The sequence below is a fragment of the Salvelinus sp. IW2-2015 genome, linkage group LG27, assembly GCF_002910315.2.
Source record: "Salvelinus sp. IW2-2015 linkage group LG27, ASM291031v2, whole genome shotgun sequence".
Classification (NCBI taxonomy): domain Eukaryota; kingdom Metazoa; phylum Chordata; class Actinopteri; order Salmoniformes; family Salmonidae; genus Salvelinus; species Salvelinus sp. IW2-2015.
Window position 1 is genome coordinate 9,499,096 of NC_036867.1, and position 26,175 is coordinate 9,525,270.

A 26,175-nucleotide genomic window follows, 5' to 3' on the forward strand; every position below is an offset into this window, starting at 1 on the left:
TGTCCTAAATACTAACACAGTATGAGTCAGTCTGTGAGCTGTGAGCATAGTAACAACATCTCCTGACAGAAATATACCTCCTCGCTGCAGCTCCTCTCCATCCCTGCTCTGCTTATTCTAATGAGCTGGAATAGAGTCCCTCTTGGTGCAGCAACACTATATTTGTGGCTGTCAGATCTCTCCCCGGTAACTCTCCACTGATTTGGTTTTTGGAGGCTATTTTTAGCCATTTCATAGTAAAAACCAAAGCTCAGCAGGGCTTCTGCTGGTGTGACATTGCACCAAATCCCAATATCAACACAGAGAAAGACCAACCGAAAAACAGGATGAATTCTCTGCTCACAGGGGAAGAGAAACTTGAGTAAACAAATAAAAAAATGAAAAGCAATGTAAAAGGGAAGAGTGAAATATTTCATAGTATTTTTTTCTATTGTGAATATTTTTCATTTTGCTGCAATTTAACTTGCAGAAGAGTTCACAAGGAACGATGTCTATGTTAGCGATAAACTACATTTTCCAGCTGCAGTCACATTCATCTCTTTTCTAGGGTTCATGGAACTTGTAGTCCAACAGACCTTAGTGTGAGGCGAACCCAACAGCCTCCACTAGCATCAGACGCCCTGCTGATATAAATATAGACTGCCTCTCCCGCTCTGCCTCTCTAGGGCCTGTCACTATAGAAACGGTGGTGGCGAGGGCTGTGGTGCCTGATGTGTTAGATGTACAGCACCCCAGGATGCCACATAGTAGCATATACTGTAGTAGCACCTAGAAACCCAATCTGGCAACCCATGTGTAGCAACACCTTGGACATAAAACACGCCAGGTCTCATGACTCCAGTGGGACCAGGGCGACCAGACATGACTGTTCTAGAAGGTCAAATCACTATGGCGTGAAAGGTCGTACAGAAAACGTCAAGGATGGATCAATGTACTGATAGACAGAGAGATGGATAGGTACCACCAGAATGGTGTGTCCCTCGCCATTGGAGAGATGTTAAGAGAAATGGCTACATGCACATCGATGAATGTGACACACATATCAACGCACACGGGCGCGTGCACACACAGACACACGACTCCGGGGTAAGAGTAAGGGTGGTGAATGATGTTGGAAGTCTTACTTGGAGGCAACGGTTCATCAACAGTTGGGTAATGGTGGGTGTCAGGTCGCAAAGCAGGAGGATGACCGCATGGCAAGTAACTATCTCCTATATAGACATGGGACGAGAAACACAGGGGAACCTGTGAGCTAACAGAGGGGAGAAATGGTTGGTGAACGTAGACATGTATCCCCTATATCAGCTCACATCGGATATATGTCAGCGGACGAGAAATTGGAGGAGAAAATGCAGTTTCAGTGTTATTGAGAGATTTTTGGCCAGGTTGGAGACCTGCTTTCGCCTGGTTGACCCCAGCTAAAAAAATCAGGAGGTAGAAAAGTAAATACCTGTGCAGAATGGATGCTGTGCCACTGAAACTTAATGATGGCGCATGGTATTTCTATGGCACTCTACCCAGCCTAGAGGGACCACAAAGTAAACACCATCTTACAGTGACCAGAGAGAGTGAGCGAGAGATTGAGATAGAGAGACACATTGTGGGGGTGGTGTGGGCGTGACTTTTTTCAGTTCACAAAGTGCAGTGTGCGTGGCTGCTACTGTATGGCCCTATAAAATCGGTTTTATTTCTGGCCTGATTCCTTTTTGATTTATCTCCCTTTGGTTTTTCCAGGTTAAATATTTAGCTTTTTTTTTTGGCTCTTTTTTTGTTTTTGTATTTTTTGTATTTTTTATTTACCCCTTTTTTCTCCCCAATTTCGTGGTATCCAATTGGTAGTTACTTGTCTCATCGCTGCAACTCCAGTACGGACTCGGGAGAGGCGAAGGTCGAGACACGTGCGTCCTCCGAGACACGACCCAACCAAGCCACAGTGCTTCTTGAAACAATGCCCACTTAACCCGGAAGCCAGCCACACCAACGTGTTGGAGGAAACACTGTACACCTGGCAACCGTGTCAGCCTGCATGCGCCCGGCCCGCCACTGTAGTCGCTAGAGCCTTAGACCACTGCACCACTTGGGAGGCCTCAAAAATCATACGTTTTTAATTGAAAAACAACAACATTTTAGGTTCTAAGTCCACAACTATGTTTAAACCACATCAGGAGACCCTTTAACAGGTTACTCTTTAATTAATGCAAGTGCGCACCAGGAAGAGACCGCTGTTTGGTTAAGCGGTGTTGCTTTAGCGCTCATGTGATTGCAGAGTTTGCAAAAGAAATGGCCACTGGATTGCTGCAAATAATCATGTTATCATTCTGCCAGGTAGGCATAGGTTACTTTGTAGTTACTATTTCATTGAGAAGGTTTTTGGGAAAGCCTTTCCATCTTTACGAGAAGAAGGTTGTCATTAGCATCATACCGCTAACGGCTACACAAAGTGTATATGCGCCCACATGCACACAGACAGGGGCATTCCTGCGCCGTTTCAGAAAACTGCATAAAAATACGAATAACTGATGCATTTTGTTCCTGTCTTATGATTCACTTGGGCAAATGAATGCATTAAAAATGTTACGTTGAAAAGATCTAGTTGATTTCATATTAAGTTCACTACATTTTTGAATATTCTTCAATTCCATTTGAATGTTTTGGATTCCGTGATTCTGTCCTCATTCTCGGCAACTGGGATTCTATAAGGCCCTGATACTGTTCCGTGTGTGTCTAGCTATTGTACTGTGTCTGTGTGTGTGTTATTGCACAGAGCGGGCGCTGCTATTTAGAATGTCAGGTAAACGGCAACGGAAGCTCCCAGTGCTGTACACTAACAGGAGTGACTGTTAGCGTGGTGGATCAGTGGGGACTGACTTGGTTCTGCTTGGCCGGGTTAGTACAGGAGTGACTGTTAGCGTGGTGGATCAGTGGGGACTGACTTGACTTGTTTGCTTGGCCGGGGTTAGTACAGTAGTGACTGTTAGCGTGTGGATCAGTGGGGACTGACTTGGTCTGCTTTGGCCGGGTTAGTACAGTAGTGACTGTGAGCGTGGTGGATCATGGGGACTGACTTGGTTCTGCTTGGCCGGGTTAGTACAGTAGTGACTGTGAGCGTGGTGGATCAGTGGGACTGACTTGGTTCTGCTTGGCCGGGTTAGTACAGTAGTGACGTGAGCGTGGTGGATCAGTGGGGACTGACTTGGTTCTGCTTGGCCGGGTTAGTACAGTAGTGACTGTGAGCGTGCTGGATCAGTGGGGCTGACTTGGTTCTGCTTGGCCGGGTTAGTACAGTAGTGACTGTGAGCGTGGTGGATCAGTGTGCACTGACTTGGTTCTGCTTGGCCGGGTTAGTACAGTAGTGACTGTTAGCGTGGTGGATCAGTGGGACTGACTTGGTTCTGCTTGGCCGGGTTAGTACAGTAGTGACTGTGAGCGTGCTGGATCAGTGGGGACTGACTTGGGTTCTGCTTGCCGGTTTAGTACAGTAGTGACTGTGAGCGTGGTGGATCAGTGGGGACTGACTTGGTTCTGCTTGGCCGGGTTAGTACAGTAGTGACTGTGAGCGTGGTGGATCAGTGGGGACTGACTTGGTTCTGCTTGGCCGGGTATGTACTGAGTACGTTGTAGCTGCAGGTACCTGCACGCCTTCCACCCACCCACCCCTTCTCTCAGTATTCAGCAGTGTGTGTGGTGAGCATACTGTGTGTCTGTGTTTGTGCAGGATTTATCTCCCACCGTATAGTATCTCCGTCCATAAAGAGGTACTGTACTGTCAGCCCTCAGAGAGAGGGAGAGCAGAGAAAACGTCAAACAAGTGTCAAGACAAATTACAGATATAAAACCGCCACATGCCCCCCCTCCCAACATTACCAATTTTCTCTAACAATGATAACAATAGTCAGTTACCTAGGTGACAGAAGTTCTGAACATTTTTCATTAGCAATTCTAATTAAGGAAGAATGACTTTGAAGTGTACATGAGATGAAAGGAGAAAGGTATAAAACGCAGGCAGGAGTCTCGCCGTGCGCTGATCGAGCCATTAAATGGGGCCTTCATTTATTAACTCTGATTTGTGACCTACATTGCGTATCGTGTCTAATGAGAGTCAACATGTAAAATACGGAACACTTGTAGTAAAGCTTTGGAGAACACAGGAGTTCAAGTTGAAAGAAGACCATGCATTTTCAGTGTATACCCTAAAAACAGTCAACAGACATAACGACCCTTTGAAGGTATGTTGCTCAGCAGCAGCAATGTCATCGTGAACAATGTAAATGAAGCTGAATTGTGGACTCGCTTGAACAGAACTGTTTCAAATTCAAACGCAATCTGTAACCTGTACTGATTATCTTCCTTATCTTTACTTCAACACAACCCAGCCTCAAACGGTTGGGCATCCACTTTGTGTAGCAGTGTTTTCATCCAGTAACTGAACCAGTAACTGAACCAGTAACTTGACCGGTAACTTGACCGGTAACTGAACCAGTAACTGAACCAGTAACTTGACCAGTAACTGAACCAGTAACTGAACCGGTAACTTGAGCGGTAACTTGAGCGGTAACTGAACCAATAACTGAACCAATAACTGAACCAGTAACTTGACCAGTAACTGAACCAGTAACTGAACCAGTAACTTGACCAGTAACTGAACCAGTAACTGAACCCGGTTTACTGAACCGGTAACTTGACAGTAACTTGACCGGTAACTGGAACCAGTAAACTGGAACTAAGTAAACTTGACCAGTAACTGAACCGGACTAACTTGAGCGGTAACTTGACCGGTAACTGAACTAACAACTGAACCAGTACCTGAACCAGTAACTGAACCAGTAACTTAACCAGTAACTGAACCAGTAACTTGACCAGTAACTGAACCGGTAACTGAACCGGTAACTTGACCGGTAACTGAACTATAACTGAACCAGTAACTGAACCAGTAACTTAACCAGTAACTGAACTAATAACTGACCCAGTAACTGAACCAATAACTGAACCAGTAAATTGATTATCAACTTAACCAGTAACTTAACCAGTAACTGAACCAATAACTGAACCAATAACTGAACCAATAACTGAACCGGTAGCTGAACCGGTAACTGAAACCGGTAACTGAACCGGTAACTTAACCAGCAACTGAACCAGTAATTTAATTAGTACCTGAACCAGTACCTGACTCCATTAACTGAACCAGAAAACTGAACCAGTAACTTAACCAGTAGCTGAACTAATAACTAAACCAATAACTGAACCAGTAACTTAACCAGTTGCTGAACTAATAACTGAACAATAACTGAACAGTAACTTAACCAGTAGCTGAACTAATAACTGAACCAATAACTGAACCAGTAACTTACCAGTAGCTGAACTAATAACTCAACCAATAACTGAACAGTAACTTAACCAGTAGCTGAACTAATAACTCAACCAATAACTGAACCAGTAACTTAACCAGTAGCTGAACTAATAACTCAAACCAGTAACTGAACCAGTACACTTAACCAGTACTGAACTAATAACTAACCAGTAACTGAACCAGTAACTTAACCATAGCTGAAACTAATAATCAACCAGTAACTGAACCAGTAACTTAACCAGTAGCTGAACTAATAACTCAACCAGTAGCTGAACCACCATTTCAGTCAAAGCCAAATCATAAACAAACATAGCAACAAAGAACATAGATAACAAAACAACATGGCAGCAGCAAAGCAGCTTATGACCAAAAACAAAAGCCTGGTACCATATGGCAGCCAGGAACCTAAACCCAATGCCAAAGCGCTACCATGAGTTTGACCGCATTGTTTGTGTGACCTAACCACCCCATGCTAACCCCTCTCCTCTGAGGCCACCGTCACCTTTGACCCCTGTCCAGGAGGCCTGATGTGTGTGTGATGTGTGATGTATGTGTGTGGGGAAGACACACACACACGGGTCATCACAACAGACACAAAGACTGTTGTGAAATTGGGGGTAAAACGCACAACAGCGGGGGTATGTGTTTCCCATTGCCACCTTTCCCGACCCACGGTGCACTGCTCTTTTAAAGGGCAAAACAATGATAATCACAATCATGGGTGATGGTTCGGTTGGCATTCACTCATTTCACAGTATTGGGGGGTTGGGTTAAAGATAATTACAGCAACACTGACAGTGCTCACACACCTGAATGTGGGGGAAGAAACAACAGGGCTCCCTGTGCAACACACTAATGGGCAGCCAGGCCTGTCACAGCGGAGGCTATGGACTCGATAGCAGACCTCTCCTGTACTCTCTCTATCAATAGACTATTAATGGTGAGGAGGAGGCCTTGTTTCTTAAAATAAGTTATAATAAGTTATAATTATTGTGGTGGGCTGCGATGCTGTCCAGTTGTTGTACAGTGTAATGATCACAAGGCAAGAGTGTAGAGTAGTCATGCAAAAATAGAAATGGCACCTTTGAATGGAGATGTTAAGAGTGTCGTTTTCATTTGTTATTCTGGGTATGTTTTGATCACGTTTGCTAAGGTTGACCTGGTCTCAGGTTCTGAACAGGGTAAACACACATTTACCAGGTGTATCAGTTAGCAAGTGACTATGAAGAGCATCTCACCTCCTCCTGTCCTATCGCTAGGCCCGGCCACCGGCGACTCCCCGCTCTCCCCTCTCGTCCCTTCCTCTGTTTCCTCCCTCCATTCTGCTGTCGTCCCATCGCCGCCAGGCTCCCTGGTGCCGGGGCTCTGGATGGAGTCAGGCACTGACTCAAAGGCGCTGTTCTCCTCCTCTTCCTCCTCTTCGTCCTGCGAGGAGAAGACGGTGCTCTCTGAGAGGCGTGTGCTGTCCACCGACGACAGCCGTGTGTGGCTGCAGGGGCGGTTGCGCCCCTCGTAGCCAGAGTTGCTGTAGCAGGAGGTGCTGTAACAACTGGTGCTGTAACAAGACGTGCTGTAGCAGGAGTTGTCGCACAACTCGCACTCGCTCCCCCTCACTCCCCGGCCGCCTCCGCCCCCTTCCGCCTCTTCGTTCTCCAGGCGTGGGTGCAGCGTCCTCCCTCCCCTCTCCCCTCCATCCAGGAGCTGGTTGAGTTCTGACAGGCGCTCGATGGACAGACTGCGGGGGAGGGTCCTACTACGACAGCAGGGGGCTGTGCACTCACGCACCTGAGAGGGGGACGCCAGGGATTGGGACGCGTCTCCCTCCTCCTCCTCCTCCTCCCCTTCCCCCTCCTCCCCGACCTTGGAGGTGGGTTTGATGGTCGGCTCCTCGGTAGAAGACCCTCCCTCCTCCTCCTCTTCCTCCTCCCCGCTGCCCTGCAGTTGGTGTGCTGAAGGCAGGCTGTGGAGGAGGTGGTGAATGCGGATGTAGTGGGTGCGTGGCGTCTCGGGGTCGCCACACGATGAGGCGATCACCGTCTCCAGCTCCGAGACAGGCAGCGAGCAGGGCCTGTTCTTGCGCCGCAGGGCGCTCCGCATCGGAGGGGAGGCGCGGGCTGGGCAGCAACAGTCAACCCTCCTCGGTTTGGCTTCCACCACCACCTGCTGTCCCTCCTCCACTACCTCCACAACCTCCTCAGCCGGCACAGGCCCCGTAGCTCCTTCCAACGGCTCCTCCACAGCAGTGGTAGGTTCCTCACTGTCCAACTCCATCTCCACACCCTCAGGTTTAGGCTGCACCTGGGCCTCCCCCTCCTCCCCCTCCTCAGACAGGGTTTGAGCCTCCTGGGCTCCAGTCTCCTCCTCCTCCTCTCTCTCCTCCACCAATTGTTCAGCTGAAACCTGCTCTTCTATCCCAGTCTGTGGCTCTGAAGAAGATACCTGCACCTCCCTAACTGTACTCTCCTCCATCTCAACCAGGGTGACCTGCTCCTCCACACCCTCCTCCTCCATGACATCGTCCCCAGGATGGGCCTCCTCTGTGAGGGAGACGTAAGCGAGAGTGGTGGAGGGCTCCGGGTCCTCCAAGTCTGGGGCTCCATCCAGGGGGAGTTCGGGTGTGTCGGGCCCCATGCTCAATGTGTCGTCGGCACGGATCTCTGCTGGGGCGACTGGGTCCACCTGGTTTACCTCCAACTGGTCAGGGTCAGGAACCACAGGGCACTCCATGACGAGGGAGATGTCCTCGTCATCTAAAATGAGAGAGAACAATAAGTCACCTTACTGTCTTAGAATGGTGACTTGGGCACCCAATAAAATAAATTGCTGACAAAGAGAAATTGCACTGTGAATTTCCTTTATGTGTAATTGTTTGAATAGAGGCATTGGCGTAGTACAGGGATTTTTAACACAAATGTGTTGGACTTTTAATCAGGACAATAATAGTACATGGAATGAATCAACAGTAATATTGTTCACATTAATCTCCACTGTGATCAATGTTCTTGACTAAATCATGTGGGACATAAAAAATGACTGGGTCTTATCGTGGTATTTCAATTTGATCATTGAGTAAAAAGGGACATAAATGTGATCTCGGTACTGATGTAAAAGAAGGTAAGGGATCAAAGAAGGAAGTGCTTGTGACCTGGGTGAATTGAGGACATTATCTCAAATCTGAACTGCAGCTGTCCACTAACATGATCCGTCGGCAGCCTGCGGCCAAGAGAATAGCTCACCACACGGTCCCTATAGTAGAGAGAGAGAGAGAGAGAGGCATAGAGAGAGAGAGAGAGAGGGAGAGAGAAAGAGAGACGGAGAGAGAAAGAGAGACGGAAAGAGAAAGAGACGGAGAGAGAGACGGAAAGAGAAAGAGACGGAGAGAGACGGAAAGAGAAAGAGACGGAAGAGAGAGACGGAAAGAGAAAGAGACGGAGAGAGAAAGAGACGGAGAGAGAGACGGAAAGAGAAATAGACGGAGAGAGAAAGAGAGAGAAATGGCAAAAAAAGACATGAGGAAAGAGAGATAAAAGAGAAAAGTTAGAGAAAACGCAAGCGAAGTAGAAAGAGACATTTAAAAGGACCAGACATACAATACCAATCAACATTTTGGACACACCTACTCATTCAAGAGTTTTACTTTATTTTTACTATTTTCTACATTGTAGAATAATAGTGAATACCTCAAAACTGTGAAATAACACATATGGAATCATGTAGTTACCATAAAAGTGTTAAACAAATTCTTCAAAGTAGCCACCCTTTGCCTTGATGACAACTCTGCACACTCTTGGCATTCTCTCAACTAGCTTCATGGGGTAGTCACCTGGAAGGCATGTCAATGAACAGGTGTGCCTTGTTAAAAGTTTTTTTGTGGAATTTCTTTCCTTCTTAATGTGTTTGAGCCAATCAGTTGTGTTGTGACAAGGTAGGGGTGGTATACAGAAGATAGCTCTATTTGGTAAAAGACCAAGTCCATATTATGGCAAGAACAGCTTAAATAAGCAAAGAGAAACGACAGTCCATTATTACTTTAAGACATGAAGGTTAGTCAATCCGGAACTTTTCAAGAACTTTGAATGTTTCTTCAAGTGCAGTCGCAAAAACCATCAAGTGCTATGATGAAACTGGCTCTCATGAGGACTGCCACAGAAAAGGAAGACCCAGAGTTACCTCTGCTGCAGAGGATAAGTTCATTAGAGTTAACTGTACCTCAGATTGCAGCCCAAATAAATGCTTCACAGAGTTCAAGTAATAGACACATCTCAACATCATCTGTTCAGTGGAGACTGCGTGAATCAGGCCTTCATGGTCGAATTGCTGCAAAGAAACCACTACTAAAGGACACCAAATAAGAAGAAGAGACTTTCTTGGGCCAAGAAACACGAGCAATGGACATTATACAYGTGGAAATCTGTCCTTTGGTCTGATGAGTCCAAATTTGAGATTTTTGGTTCTAACCTCTGTGTCTTTGTAAGACGCAGAGTAGGTGAATGATCTCCGCATGTGTGATTCCCACTGTGAAGCATGGAGGAGGAGGTGTGATGGTGTGGGGGGGCTTTGCTGGTGACACTGTCAGTGATTTATATAGAATTCAAGGCACACATTACCAGCATGGCTACCAAAGCATTCTGCAACGCTACGCCATCAAATCTGGTTTGTGCTTAGTGGGACTATCATTTTTTTTCCAACAGGACAGTGACCCAAAACATACCTCCAGGCTGTGTCAGGGCTATTTGACCAAGAAGGAGAGTGATAGAGTGCTGCGTCAGATTACCTGGCCTCCACAATCACCCGACATCAACCCAATTGAGATGGTTTGGGATGAGTCGGACCTCAGAGTGAAGGAAAAGCAGCCAACAAGTGCTCAGCATATGTGGCAACTCCTTCAAGACTGTTGGAAAAGCATTCCTCATGAATCTGGTTGAGAGAATGCCAAGAGCGTGCAAAGCTGTCATCAAGGCAAAGGGTAGCTACTTTGAGGAATCTGAAATATTAAATATATTTTGATTTGTTTAACACTTTTTTGGTTAGTACATGATTCCATATGTGTTATTTCATAGTTTTGATGTCTTCACTATTATTCTACAATGCAGAAAATAGAAGAAAAAAATCTTGAATGAGTAGGTGTGTCCAAACTTTTTGACTGGTACTATACAGTATATACATAACATTCCATACAACCAACATGCAAACTGACATAAGGCTGTCCACACAGTCCACACAGGGGACATGGATCCCTAGCAGGGTCTGATCGCTAATGGCCCAGTAGGCCTTAGTGTGTGGAAGTGGCTGTGGTCAGGTCAGGTGACCTACCCGATGGCGTGTTTCTCCAGTAGCCTCTGCACCGGCATGGACAGCTTGCCCAGGAAACGTTTGATGATGGGCCGGCTCTTAGCAAACTTGTCCTTCACCTCGATCTCCAGCACGTCCGTAGGCAGAGACACAAAGCTGAAGCGCTGCAGACAGAAATAGTGAGAGGAGAGGAGAGGAGAGGAGAGGAGAGGAGAGGAGAGGAGAGGAAGGTATATTATGTTAGTGCCCATGGGCTTACTGATAACATCACTTGATTGGTTACACTCTATTATACATTAATGCCATTTACTGGGTATTTTTTCCAAGGAATTATATGGTAAATCAGGTACTGACATCATAATGACATGATAACTTCTATGTGGGTTTCTGTCACGCCTGCTCCCGCACTTCCCCCCTGGCGCACGAGGGCGCCAGGCTCCCCAGCATTGCGCACTCCTGCCATCATTATTAATGCAGAAACCATCATACGAAGCATCGGGGAGTGCTGACGTTCCGGTTGGTGGTGACGTCGGGCCCGTGGCTCGACACCGATGGAACCGGGGTTGCCTAAAATGGCTCATCGGGCCGTCATACCCTAGCTGGCTTGAGAGGTTTCTTAACCCGGTTGGCTCGGAAGGCGCTCATCCCACTTCAGACCTCAGCCGGATTGTCGGGGTTTCACGCCCAGCCGGCTTGTTCAGCGCCCGTGCCTCAGCCCGCCCATAGGGCTCGCCCACGTGGAACGCCGGGTGGCGCCCCTAAAGGGGGGCGGTGGGGTACTGTCACGCCTGCTCCCCAGCATTGCGCACTCCTGCCATCATCATTACGCACACCTGCCTTCCCCGTCACGCGCATCAGCGATTATTGGACTCACCTGGACTCAATCATCTCTGTCATTACCTTCCCTATATCTGTCTGGTTCCCCGCCCTGTTCCCTGCTTCTGCAATGATTATCCTATGTCCTTATATACCCATGTGCTGACGCTGGTCCTTTCTTGTCTGTTCCCAATTAAATGTTTGACTCCCCGTACCTGCTTCTCAACCCCGGCGTCGGTCCTTACAGGTCTCTTTATGATTCATTTATACACACAACTCTATGTACCATTAATATCATTCAGACTTGTTTTTCATGACCATTCATGGTGTTATCAATAGATCTATTAGGAATAGCAGGAGTGCATCTTTGTTAGGTATGGCTTCTCATTGATGAAACCTTCAAAAGCACATTAGCTTGTCATTATTCTCTTGATGACAGCTATTTTACATTGAAATAAAGAGCCTTTATCAAGGTCAAAACGGCAGCATTGCCGATTTACCTACTACGACCATACTCTAAATATATATTTTTTTTAAAGATTAAAGGACAATGGAACATATAGAAATCTTCTTATGGAGTTTAGAGCTTGGATTAAGTAATCAATGTATGATAACATTGGATCTTGAAGGATAAGATTTTGAAATGTGCCTTCCCTCTCTCTCTTTCTCTTATTGCCTTTATCTCTTTCTCTCCTTGCTTCACTCCCTTTTTCTATATTCCTCTCCTCCCTTCCTCTCCCTTCCTCTCTCTCTCCCCCTCCTTCCCTCAATCCATTTCTATATCTCCTTCCTTGCCTTTCTCTCCTTCCCTCACTCTCTTTTTTCTTTGACTCTGTCTCTCCGTTCCTCTCCATGGCTGGGCTGTCTCTGCTGCTGTCCGTGGTGCTGAATGAACCAAGGCCGGCGGCAGCAGAATCTGAGCGCTGTCCAAGGTGCTTAAACGCCCTCTCCCTCAGCCAAGAATCAGAGAGAGAGAGTGCCTTGAACTCCATCCAAATGCTAGAGAGACCGGAGGAGCATCCTGCCCAGTGAACAAGCCAGATAAAAGGCACCAGCTCTGCAGCTGCAGAAACTAACTGGCATTTCATTGTAGAGCTTTGGTGGATTTGAAATGTACATAGGAGATGTAATGTGTGTGTGCAGTGTCCCAGAGCACGGTTAACCATTGGGTGTACTATAACAGGGTTTGTGATGTTTAGTCCTCTGTGAAAGTGGATTTGCTGTGGTGCGTTCAATCAGTTACAGGTCAGTAGAAGAAAAAATGGCCTTGGCGTGGAGGACGGTTGGATGGGAGCACCTTGAAAGTGACCGCCCGACCGGTTCATGGTTCCAGGGCACTGTTCCACTACTAGCCTGCTATCAAATTTCAGCTGCAGTGCCAAAGTGGAATACGCTGCTTTGGTTGATCTGCTTTCTGCTGCACTTGAGTTGCTACTCGCACTAAAAACAACAACGAAGCCACTGATTCCTCCATGCACTGGCCTAGTTAATGTCCCTCATCCCCCCCTCCCTCTGCACCACCCCTTAAAATCCAATCTGTAGCAGCTGAATGTAATTTGCACCCAGCAGTGTCTCTCCCTCTCCCTCCACCCCACGGCTTTGTCATCCTCAGCGCTCTGTTTTAATTGAATTGAAAAGTACAGCTCTTTCCTGTGTCGGAGAAGATAGAGACAGAAAGAAACATACACATAGTTCCACAAGCACACTATGCACTGAGCAAGAAGAGGCTTCATAGCCCATGTGAAAATGTTTTAGCCTGAGACTCCTTCCTCTGTGAGTTTGACCAATAACCACTACGCAAACAAACAAGATAGCTACAGGCCCACCAAAATAGATGCTGGGCGTATTCAAGGAAAAACGAAGACAGACAAATTAAGGAAGGAATAGGATGGAAGCAAAACTCAATCCATGTTTGCCTCAGTGTACTATCTGATGTGCAGGCTTTTTGCTTTCCCGATGATGGTAAATAAATAATGTCCATAGTATAGGTCATATATTTGGGTTGAATGAATCTCTATCGGAAGAGAGCTATAGATTTAAATTACAGTAAAGTAGAGCAAATTGTGTGTCGTGACTCGTGAGTCATGACGATGCCTGCATACATGCAAATCCATTTCCCATCCAGCTCTGCATTCCTCTGGCCTGCAGCCATCTGGGAGACTACTGCAGTGACTAAGCTAAGCACAGCACCTACTGTACAGTACAGTAAAGATGGTTGGCTGGCTATGGAATAGCCTCAGGCGCATACAGTTCTGTAGTATTATTGAGCCATACTGCTGAACCAGAGATGCTAAGCTAAGCTAACCTACCTGAAAACAAAAACATCCCTCTGTAGAGCAAGGTTCACAACATTGTTTGTTGTCACTTAAAGCCCGGCCAGGGTGGTTAACCATTAAGATGGATCCCCTCAAGTAAACCTCCCTTCCTAATTTACAAGGTGCTGTGGAGGAACTGAGGAGTAACGAAAACATGCTCCGTGCTAGCTATCATTAGCCTACAGCCTCGCACAAACACATAAAGGGTAAACAAACCAAGCCACTTGAGAGAACACAGAAGTGTTTGCTGTGTTCGAGTGCCAGGAGCGAGGGAAATGCTTTGGTGAGTCATTTTCCCAGTTCCAAGCCATCATATCACTTCTCGACTTTAATAAAGCAAAGTGTTAGCATACTGAGTGTTCGTGTAGCTTCCCTGATTAGCATGATTAGCGGGAGTGGCTGTCTCCCTCAGGTTCAGAGAGCAACACTGTGGGAAACTGAACGCACTCAGTGGTCGCAGTGATAATCGTGTTAGCCAAATAGTAGCAGCGCACTCCAGAAAATGCTGGGTCAGGGGCCGTTGCACTATTCTGAATGAATCCCAAATTAATGCCAACTCCTAGAGGCAGAAGTTACATTATATACACAAAAGTATGTGAACACCCCTTCAAATGAGTGGATTCGTCTATTTCAGCAACACCCATTGCTGACAGGTATGTAAAATCGAGCACACAGACATTGCAATCTTCATAGACAAACATTGGCAGTAGAATGGCCTTACTGAAGAGCTCAGTGACTTTCAACGTGGCACCATCATAGGATGCCACCTTTCCAACAAGTGAGTTCCTCAAATTTCTGCCCTGCTAGAGCTGCCCCAGTTAAATAGATGTTCCCGAGTGGCGCAGCAGTCTAAGGCACTGCATCTCAGTGCAAGAGGTGTCACTACAGTCCCCGGTTTGAATCCATGCTGTATCATATGCGGCCATGATTGGGAGTCCCATAGGGCAGTGCACAATTGGTCCAGCGTCGTCCGGGTAGGTCGTCATTGTAAATAATATTTTGTTCTTAACTGACTTGCCTAGTTAAATAAAGGTTAAATAAAAAAAATAAAAAATGTAAGTGCTGTTATTGTGTAGTGGAATTGTCTAGGCGCGAAATTATAGGTCACACAAGCTCACAGAACGGGACTGCTAATTGCTGAAGCGCATAGCGTGTAAAAATCGTCTGTCTTCGGTTGCAACACTCACTACCGAGTTACAAACTGCCTCTGGAAGCAAAGTCAGCACAATAACTGTTTGTCGGGAGCTTCATGAAATGGGCTTCCATGGCTGAGCAGCAGCACACAAGCCTAAGATCACCATGCGCAATGCCAAGTGTTGGCTGGAGTGGTGTAAAGCTCGCCGCCATTGGACTCTGGAGCAGTGGAAATGTGTTCTCTGGTGATGATTCACGCTTCACCATCTGGCAGTCCGATGGACGAATCTGAGAACGCTACCTGCCCCAATGCATAGTGCCAACTGTAAAGTTTGGTGGAGGAGGAATAATGGTCTGGGGCTGTTTTTCATGGTTCGGGCTAAGCCCCTTAGTTCCAGTGAAGAGATATACGAACGCATTATAGATGATTCTGTGCTTCCAACTTTGTGGCAACAGTTTGGGGAAGGCCCTTTCCTGTTTCAGCATGACAATGCCCCCGTGCACAAAGCAAAGTCCATACAGAAATGGTTTGTCGAGATTGGTGTGGAAGAACTTGACTGGCCTGCACAGAGCCCTGACTTCAACCCTATCGAACACCTAATGCTCGTGGCTGAATGGAAGCAAGTCCCTGCAGCCATGTTCCAACATCTAGTGGAAAGCCTTCCCAGAAGAGTGGAGGCTGTTATAGCAGCAAAGGGAGGACCAACAACATATTAATGCCCATGATTTTGGAATGAGATGTTTGATGAGCAGGTGACCACATACTTTTGGTAATGTAGTGTACCTTACTCATAGGAAGTACATGGACCAGAGTTAAATATGTAATACAGATACAGGTCCAAACCAGGTAGGAAAACAAAAAACAGCACACAATAGTGACATTTAGAAGTATTTCTGACCTTCTAACTTCTGTTAGCTGACAATCTCACCAGACACTACTGGGAACATTGACAGAACCCTAGCTAAGATTCCCCTTTAAGTTCTAGTTAGGGATTTAGCTAACAGTATTACGATAACATCCCAAAAACATTCAGTGAATGTTTTTGATAACCAAATCTTTATATATGTAAAAACATATATTTTTTGACTTTGAAATATCATCGGAATGTTCTCCTAACATTCACTAAAATGTTGTGCACAACGTCTTTACCAACCACCATAGATAACACAACGTAGGTGATATAGAGACATGGCATTTTCATTTCATTAATAAGACATTTGAACAGAATTTAATTATACAAACACAACCATATTTTTTACAATTTATCTTAACAATCTGGGGTTTAAACCTGCAATGATTGGCTCCCAAGCCAGGTATTTTATCCTCTGTGCCACCAGGGAGGCCAGTCGTATATATATCGCCATGCCAGTATGGTCAATCAGGAATTCCATGCTTCCTTTTTAGCTTTCTTAGACATAACCAACCCAGGGAAATACTGGTAACTGAGTTATTCACCATCATTTCACCCATCCTCTTTATATGCTGCATACTTCTGGGTCCATATTTACAAAGTATCCAGGACTATGAGCGCTGATCTAAGATCAGATCATGAAAAATAAGCCAAGGGGGACCTTATCAAAAGTCAACAAGTATGAATTATATCAGGTGTGTTTTTCAAAGTTGTACAGTCAATTTCTATACAATGTTGAATTTTTTACATTTAGTCTAAATTCTGCATTCGACTGGATTTATAAATCTGGACAAAACGAAGACATCCTCTCTTTTAGTAGAGTATACTGTATCTGGTGGGGGGGGGGGGGGGGGGGGGGGGGGGGGGGGGGGGACATGGTGAAAGAATAGTTGGGATTGAACCTGCAATCTCCAGATCTGCAGTGAGATTATTAGCCTTCTGTGCCGACAGGAGATAACTGTGGCGGAACACCATTTTTGAGCTATTAAAATGCTCCCATTCTCTTCATATGCTGTCAACTTCTAACACTTTCTGATTTTCTTTCTTCATCACGTGTTGAAAGTCTTGTCACGTCTAAGAAGGTTAAAAAGATAGCACGGAATTCCTGATTTACCATACCGGCATGGCTACACACTGAGAAAAGAACATGTAAAGCCGAAACCACAGGTAACTGGGTAAGAATGAGAGTAGAGAGCTTCAATTCCCAGACACTGCGCAGTGTATGCCCACTTAACTGTCACGAGTATCCATAGTAAACAGTCGTGTTTGTTATGTTCACTATAATGCCCTTGTGAATTATCGTTGTGTGTTCCTTTTGACTCACCTTACGTGTCCTACGGGAGCCACCGTACCTGCCTCCTGTTACGTTGGCTCACGAAAAAACGCGTGGAGAGTTTGCTGGGTACGTACTGAGCGACAATAGCAGAAATCATCAACTGAGGGCCTACAAATGAATGAACCCTTTCTCCCGTCCAGCCATTAACATTCCTGTGGTGTTCGGTGAGTCAGTGTGTGGCAATACTCAGAAGGCATGAACGGCATGCTCTGTGCCTCATCAGGGGTTTGATGATGAAATGCCTTTTGCAGAGTCAGACAGGCCTGCTTAGTCAAGCGCTAAGGTAGCTACAGCTACAGTACGTGCCCAGTCCCGCCTCAGGAGGTACCAAATATGCCAGGCGGAATAGAGTGTGACAGGGGCTAAATACTACGGCACAGCCAGAGTGAGAAAGATTAGCCTGGGCCAGGGAGAGGTCACGGGCTTGATTCATGACTGGGCCATCAGGACTGCATCACATTTTAAGCACTCCCCAAAAGACACAAAATGGAGGGATGGTATAGGACACTGCTATAAGAGGGTGATATAGCCACAAAGATTGAAAGGATATGTACTGCATGTATATCCTATATGCTGTACATAAAATATACAGCACAGCAAACCAGTTTTATGGCATCATCAATGCTTACTGTTCCACATCACAGGGCATAACATGCAACTTTTTCCCCTTCAATATGCACAAATGACTTCCTTAACACATCCACGGAAATGTGCCTGCTAAATCAATTATTCACACTGTGTCTCTGTCTCTGTCTCTGTCTCTGTCTCTGTCTCTCTCTCTGTCTCTCTCTCTCTCTCTGTCTCTCTCTCTCTCTCCCTCTCTCTCTCTCTCTGAGCGGGTGTGAGTTATGGCCACATGTATGACATGGCAGGCAGTATATTTCATTGGCGGCAGGGCTGTAAATCCTAAAGGACATTTATGGCTGTGGAGATGACACCGACAGGAATAGGGAGAGTGTGTAACAGTGATTACAGGAAAGCGCCACTAGTCCAGCATAGTCTGCAGTGCAGAAAGACAAATTCGGGTTTGAAATTGGTCCACAAAAGCAGGATCCAAATGAGTCTACTGGGGAAGGAGCTCCAAGGTATACAGATGACGATTCCAAATGAGTCCACTCACTGAGAAATGAATCTATGGTACAGAAGGTGCAGAAGGAAGTGGGTCGATGGTGTGCATATAGCCAGCATGGGTAGTCAGCATGGGTAGTCAGCATGGGTAGTCAGCATGGGAGCACTGTATTGATGTTATAGTAACAGTCTGTGGGGAGATAGCAGATCTCACCGACATGGCCCCCATGGAACCAATTCACTGAAGGGAATCAAAAAGGGATGGGGTTATCTTTCCCATTCCTCTTGCACCGACCAGGGTCCCATATTTCCATCAGAGTTCATCTCTTCGCCTCTGCTCTCCGCCTCTTGAACACTCATTTGCTCCATCTCTCGCTCTCTCCCCATCTCTCTCTCCCCCATCTCTCTCTGCCCATCTCTCTCTCCATATCTCTCTCTCCCCCKTCTCRCTCCCCCKTCTCTCTCTCCCCCATCTCTCTTTCCATCATATCTCTCTCCCCCATATCTCTCTCCCCGATTTCTCTCTCCCCGATTTCTCTCTCCCCGATTTCTCTCTCCCCCTTCTCTCTCCCCATCTCTCTCCCATATCTCTCTCTCCCATCTCTCTCCCCGATCACTCTCTCCAGTCTCTCTCTCCCTCTGCTCCACCATAGATCTGTCTAACAGGGTGACGTTACATAGAGTCATATCAGGGTGCCACTCACGTTATCAATCCCTCATATCACATTCATGTGCAACAGTGACTTGATGGGACAGACACAGAATGCTAACGCCATCTGTTCTGAGAGAGTCTAAAGACCCTTTCAAAACCTGTTGCAGTTGACATCAACCGAAAGGTTGCTGGTTGGAATCCCAGAGCTGATTAGGTGAAAAATCTGTCTGTGCCCTTGAGCAAGGCACTTAACCCCAATTGCTCTGGATAAGAGCGTCTGCTAAATGACAACTACAAAAAAATACTGCAGGGCCCTGAGTGTCACCCATTCGTTCTTTGTGTTACACCCATATTTCAAATCGGGTGGAGATGGAGAATGTGGGTCACCACCAGATGAACACCCTGAAGTCCAGACCAACTAGGTTAGTGGGATAAGGTGGTAATGCAATACATGTCGAAAATGTATGAAAGGGGTTGTCCTCCATAACATGAAGACGACAAGATATTACTTTAATGCTTACCTTCTATTTGACGTGAAACACATGTGGGATTGAAAAAACAAACAAAGGGAAGCAATTACTCCTAAAACATACCAGGTCAGATTCTTTTTCATTGCAGTTCTATTTTGAAATAAATGCATTATTGAATATTTAAGGCATACAGTGCTTTTTCACACTGTCAAAGTCACCCAGTGAGTTCCACAGATGCGGTGTGTTCCAGCTATGTGGGGTTTGGCTCGGTGCCATGGTCCTCCCTTGCCTCAGTGCTGGGGGATACACGGGAGAACCCACAAGGACACGGTGACGTAGATACAGGAAGTCCGTTCACTCTGTCACACACGTACACACGTACACACATACACACACACACACGCACGTACACACATACACACCTACGCTGGCACACACATTCTCTTTAGGCTCTTCTGTGAGCCGGCAAAAATCACCAGTCAGTGTAACTGTGACATAAAAGGTAACTTTGACAAATACACAATATTATAATCAACCCACCAATAAATTAGTAAATCAAATGAATATCTAATGGCTTGTTTTCTGGAGTTGGCTCATTGATCACAAATTGATAGAGTGTAAGCCTGAGACTTCTCTTGTACAGACTACAGACTTAACAAAGTGTTACGACAAAAGGGAGGGAGCAGAATGGTATGCGTTGAGAGGTGAAGTTGAACTGTTCTAAGGATACTCAGCGGCAGAATCATTTCCCACAAAGACGTTGCTTCCCAGGGGCTCCCCTTTTGAAGTCTCGCTCTCTGCTCCGCGCGAAGAAGAGAAATAATCTCAATGTCAGACACGAGTCCTCGACAAACACACAGCAACACTACAGCTTTCCCAATGAACTGTGTTGCGTTAACGCACAACAGGCCAATGAAACAGTCCCAAACTTCTCCACCTTGATCCTGCTTTTTTTCCCCTTCCGGGACTTCAATCACAAATCCTTACTTTGGAAAAGTACCTTTGTTCTGGTGTGGACAAACATTTTGTTCCTAACCAACTAGGTAAACTGAGCATGCACAGTATACAAACTAAGACATGAAGATAGGTGGGGGAAACAATAATATCCCACAGGCACACCAAGGTTTGAGTCTTCCCCTATCTAGAGTCCTTACTTTGCACAGAGCTTTGAGGCCCCTGTGTCAACTGCATTTCCCCAGCCAGTGTCAACATTCTCAAGAACAATGTCTGCGAGATGAATTAGATGTACTTGCCAAATACTCAGTGTAGCAGAGACAGACAGTCGAAGGGGACACACAATAGGGACACTTCCCAACCTGTCTGACTGCAGCCTGTCACCAACTCTTCTCACAGTTCCTACACCTTACATCACTTTCTTCACCCTGTTCATGTCATGCATTTCTCAGATTTGCCTTTCAAAATGGCAGGTTCCCCCAAGCCCTGAGTTCAGTCATGTTCACAAAAGACATGTGTCAGGGTAGAATTATATACCCTTAACAGACACACGACGCCATCGAGGATCCATCGACGCCGACCAAGATCCATTAAGGATGAACGCATTATCATTATCAAGTCAGAGTCAACACAGGGACAGGGAGGGAGAGGGCAGGCTTGTCCTCAGCTGTATGGCTCTAGAGTCTCGTGAACTAAACCAGGCCAAATGGTCACAGACACAAGGTCCTAACTATATAAAGGTCTGTCATAAAAACGGATTTGGAATGGAACAGCATTGAAGTACTTAACAATCAACCAAGGGTATAAGCTATTTTCACATCTACCTCCATTCTATATTGTATAGTGTGTGTATTGTTTTGTGACGTACACGTACTGTATAATGCTTTTCCCTTGCTGGCGTCTTGCCATACCTCCCTGGGTTCAAACCTGAAGACACTTGAATAAACTAGTGACACTGTCACAGAAACAAGGTACAGTTTCTAGAATACCCAGAGACCACTAGCAACCCTAGACCACTGTCAACCCTAGACCACTGTCAACCCTACCAACCCAGCAGTCAGACTCACCTCTCTCTGCCAAACAGGGTTGATGGTGTTACAGACAATGCGGGAGCGTTTCTCCTGGCCGTGGTGGGGCAGCGCGGGGTAGAGGCTGTGCTTGCCGGGCTGGATGGCGATCTTCAGGTAGGGGTCAGGGTTGAAGAACATGCCCTTCTTCAGCCCCACCGCTTGGACATCTGAGAGAGGGAGAGAGAGAGAGAGAGTCATATAGACTGTATTCTGTAGTTTGAAGGGATGTAACTATATTCTCTCTAAATATTCCCTCTCCAGGATGGCAGGTAGCCTAGCGTTTAAGAGTGTTGGGCCAGTAATGGAAAGGTTGCTGGTTGGAATCCCCGAGCTGACTAGGTGAAATATCTGTCAATGTTCCCTTCAGCAAGGCACTTAACTCTAATCGCTCCTGTAAGTCAGACACAGTAAGAGTGTCTGCTACATTACTCAAATGTAAAGAAAAAGTAAGACAAAATGGGTGACGTACGGTAAAAGCTGGTGGTTGGGCGAGAGAAACAGGAAGATAAAAAACGTGGAAACAGGGCGAGAAAGATAGAATTCTACAAACCGCTCAACAGCCTGATAACCTGTTCAAATATTCATCCCCTAACAGAGGGAGACTGAGCGATCAAACGCAGTGTGTGGATCTGGCTGTTAATGGTTCTGGGCCTTGTTTACAACTCGGCCTCTAGTCGTACCCCATTGATCAAAGCTTGTGGCGGTGTAGTTCTCTCTCTCCCTCTGCGTGTCCGCTGCCTATAGCTGCTCTGGGCCACTCGATAAATCACAAACAATAGCCTGGGCCAGGAGATCCCCCCGTTTCAGACTGTAAGCGCTAGCTCCCTCTCCTCCACTCCAATCAACCCCGCTGTCTGTCTGTCTGTCTGTCTGTCTGTCTGTCTGTCTGTCTGTCTGTCTGTCTGTCTGTCTGTCTGTCTTTGGTGTGAATATATAGGGCTGTACATGCTGCACCTCTAGGGGGGTGACTGTGGTAGCAGACAAGGAGGACCAGGGGAAGGAGGGTTTGTGGATAACGGGAGACGGGATACAGACAGCAGTCAACACTGGCCTGCTTGGTAGCTAAGTCGCTAATGCTCATATTTGTACCAGCATTTCTAAAGCAGTAGCAAGAGAGAAGTGGTTATGAATGAAATATATATGAGAACACGACACGGTCAATGGCTAAAGCCACACAGTGTGGCGGGGTTGAACGATGTATGTGCGTTAAAAGAGAGTGTGTGTAGCTTCACTGCGTCTGGTGAAATGTTAGTGCTCGTTTGGGGTATAGTTTCATTGTTTGAGGAAAGCTTGGATAGAGTGGCAAAAGCTTTTCAGCTTTTACTCCAGGTAAGGGAGTAGTGGGCGGGAAAAAGGAGGATATGTGAAAATACAGAATACGTGTCATCTTGTGGCGCCTCCCATTTCTCAAAGTAACATCTATTAGCTGAACATTTACACAAATAACAGTTCTGGACTACTCTTCACATTATGTTGCCCTCGTACCATATAGTTACTCTATAAGTACTTCAATAACCAGAATGTACATGGTGCAGTAAAATAGGTGAATTAAAACTGTGTTCAAATGACTAATATAGTTACTATGTAGATACATGTACAGTAACTACACCTTAATGCAAATTCCATATAATAACATGCCAAAGTCCAAAGTGTGACCCCTTTATGTGCACGTGAAAGGATGGCCTTGGTTTCAGCTCCTCATTAAAGAGCGACAAAAGGAAGGTAAATGTGGACCTGCAGCAGTCAGAGCCTTGAAAGAGGACCCCTGAAGGGTTCCTGAAGATGAAAGCCTATATTGAACGCGGTCAGCGAATCAAACGGAGCATTCCAACAGGCATCTGAAAGACAGCTACATTTGGAAGGTAGCTCCAGAGGCCCTATCCATAGCAATGTGAAAAATAGCTACAGTACAGATTGCCAGGGCATCAGTGACACTTGTGAGGGATGTTGAGCTGTGGAGGCATGGGCACAGTACAGTAGGGCCAGATACAACAAGCCCCAGGCAGTGCATGGGCGATTGGCTCTTGACAGAGCACAACAACAAACACTTCCAAAATATAACCACACATTTGCTTTTAAAGAGAACTAGAAAGTGTATGTATAGCTAAGGACAAAGATGCAGTTTATCCACCTACCATGGAGGGAGAAAGAGAGAGAGAGAAACTGCATTGAAAGTTTTCGCCAATGCTCTTGCTCAAATAGATATAGACAAATTCCAAAGCTACAGATGCCTCCAAAATGTCAGTAGTGGTACCTTACCACTAGAACCGCCATAGGTCAACGGTCACGGACGTTTGATTTTGTAAAAATAAAATAAAAATATAAAAATATAAGCCATGTCCTGCTCCTTCCCTGACTTTTCCTAAATGTTTGTATTTTACACTGCTCGTTTGTCAGAATTTTGAAATCACAAAAAAAGTATTTAGAGCCTTTTTTACCTGTTTTATTCACACCTATTCCCAACCTAACCCGCTAAAAAATGTGCTGTAGGACGTTGGTACCCAGTCAGGTGCTAAAGCTTCTCTCTCTCTCTCTACTCACTGAATGAATGACAAATGGATGAATGGGCGATAATTGTGCACCTTACTTCACAATTGAATTTAAATTAGGCCTAACTGAATGATAAGGAGGGTGAAGAGGTTGATTTAATTCAGTTTAGTGTAATGATGCGTTTGTTATGCCTATTTATCAGCAGCAAATAATTTGACAGCACGCCTTTGGGGTTGATACCACTGTCTTTTACATTTTACTTTGTAAAAAGAAGCTGTTATGGAACCGTTTATTTACTATAACTCTGATACTAATCAAATGTATTGTAAGGGTAACAAAAACATTCTATATGTTGCAGTCGGCCTTTAGAATAATGTAAAACATATCCTTGACTCTATCCAACTTGATGAGCGGGAAACAAACGATGCCAGTCAGCCTGCACAGCCGGCCCATCAAAACTACACCAAAACTATACCGAAACTAATTTCACACATAATAAAAGTTAGCCTGTAGACAAGTATTAGATAGAGAATATTCTGCAGTTTCTATTACACTTACCTATTATTGTCAAATAACTCTCATAATTCAAGAGGTACAGCTCTAATTCCAAATGTCACTTTTCAAGAATATCCTTGCATTCAGCACATGCCCATTTGGCCAGCAACATTGCTCTGGCTACTAAGCAAAAACTAGAAACATAATAAAATTACAATTACAATATATTTATTTATGCAATTCATCCTTTACAATTGTTCATGCACTGGTGCTTTTGTTTCGGAATACAGCAAATCATTTCACCCGTGACCTGGCTGGTTCTACTATTCACTTTTCAGTTTCTATTTTGCCAAAAGAAGCTGTAACTGGACTTTATTAATTACTATAACTCTATTACTAATCGAATCTACAAATAAAGTTGATCAAATGGATTACACTGTCATGTTTTTATTGTAAGGGTAACGAAAATAGTCTATAGGCCTACGTTTTCCCTACGACTCTGTAGAATTATACAAAACATATCCTTGACACTATCTAAACAAATAACTATTGATATAATTGTTTTAAAAGGATATATTTATTCACGCAATTAATCCTTTATAGTAGTTGATGCACTATTTATCAAGTGGTGGTGCTTATGTTTGCGCACCTTGCGGGTTGATATGCATCTGATGCATATGCTAAAGGTGCGCCCGGCAACGTTCTCTTGCGGGTACTTATAGGCTGAATGGGCCAGGAGGTTCTGGTGTTAAAAAGCAGAGCTTTATGCATTGTTGACTATACCCTCTCCCGCTAAAATGAAACATTGACAATATCGACACAAAGCCTGATATAGAACCAAAACAAGGGAGCGTCTCTCCTTGAAGTATAAAATAGACCACATTTATAAATCAATTGACTGACATTGAGCCTGACCTTCTGAACTAAAATAGACCTGAAGAGAAAGAAAGAGGTATCAATGGTGCCAAACAGAGCTTCTCCTGTCCCATGTGACACCCTGTGTTAAAAGAGGGATGGAGGGATGGAGGAAGAGTGACTCACCTGAGAGAGAGAAACTGATGAGCCTTCTGTTGCCAAGACTCTGTGTGACCTCCTGGCTGACCACTGGCTTCAGCACCTGTGTGGAAAGAAACAGAGAGAAAGAGAGAAAATGAGAAAGAGCAATGAGAGATAGACAGGAACAGAGAGGAAGGAAGCGACATTACAGTAGGGAGTGAGTTACATGCTGTACCTCCCCTTACCCCCCCCCCCCCCCRCTCTTCTCCTCGTCCTCCTTATCTGTCCTGTCCTGTCTGGGAAGTGAGATCCAGTATTTCAGGGCCATTACAATGGGCCTGGTTGAGGGCTGGGGGATCAATAGCCTTGCATTCATTAGGGCTCAATTGATCCGGTCTCCAGGAAGGAAGGGGAAGAGCAGGGAGAGGCCCCCAGGGAGAGGCCTTCTCAGAACAGGGAAAACTATAGCTGCATCAGCCCTCCCATCCAGGGCTCTCTGATGGGGGAAACACCAACACCCAGAACCCATCAGCTGTCTCTGACATAGTGGAGAAAATTGTGTGTGTGTCAACACTGTATTTACTACACTAGAGATTCACAAATCTGTACCGTGCCCTCAAAACCCTTTTGATATCTCGGTGGGAAGTGACTTTGCCCACCATTTTCTAAATGTTTATTACAAAACAAAAGCCTTAAATGCCAGTAAACAGAAACAATTGGCAAGCGAACAAAATAACCCTAAGAGCAGGTGTTTGGACCAGTTGTAGACAAAGAAATGCAAATCCTTTGGTCCTGAACATAAAACAGAGGCCAACAACAAGGTCTATTC

General features: G+C 45.5%; 1 protein-coding gene across 1 annotated transcript in view; it reads right to left on the reverse strand.

The window, feature by feature from the left end:
* Positions 1-26,175, reverse strand: part of LOC111953195 (E3 ubiquitin-protein ligase HECW1) — a 69,682-nt gene that overhangs the window by 26,071 nt on the left and 17,436 nt on the right. The window contains exons 4-9 of the mRNA XM_023972310.2: positions 25,392-25,467; positions 21,363-21,532; positions 10,661-10,803; positions 8,493-8,593; positions 6,586-8,097; positions 1,125-1,211 (exon numbers count right to left, since the gene is read on the reverse strand). Of these exons, the coding sequence (XP_023828078.1) occupies positions 1,125-1,211; positions 6,586-8,097; positions 8,493-8,593; positions 10,661-10,803; positions 21,363-21,532; positions 25,392-25,467 (2,089 nt within the window). The remainder of the gene's footprint in view (positions 1-1,124; positions 1,212-6,585; positions 8,098-8,492; positions 8,594-10,660; positions 10,804-21,362; positions 21,533-25,391; positions 25,468-26,175) is intronic.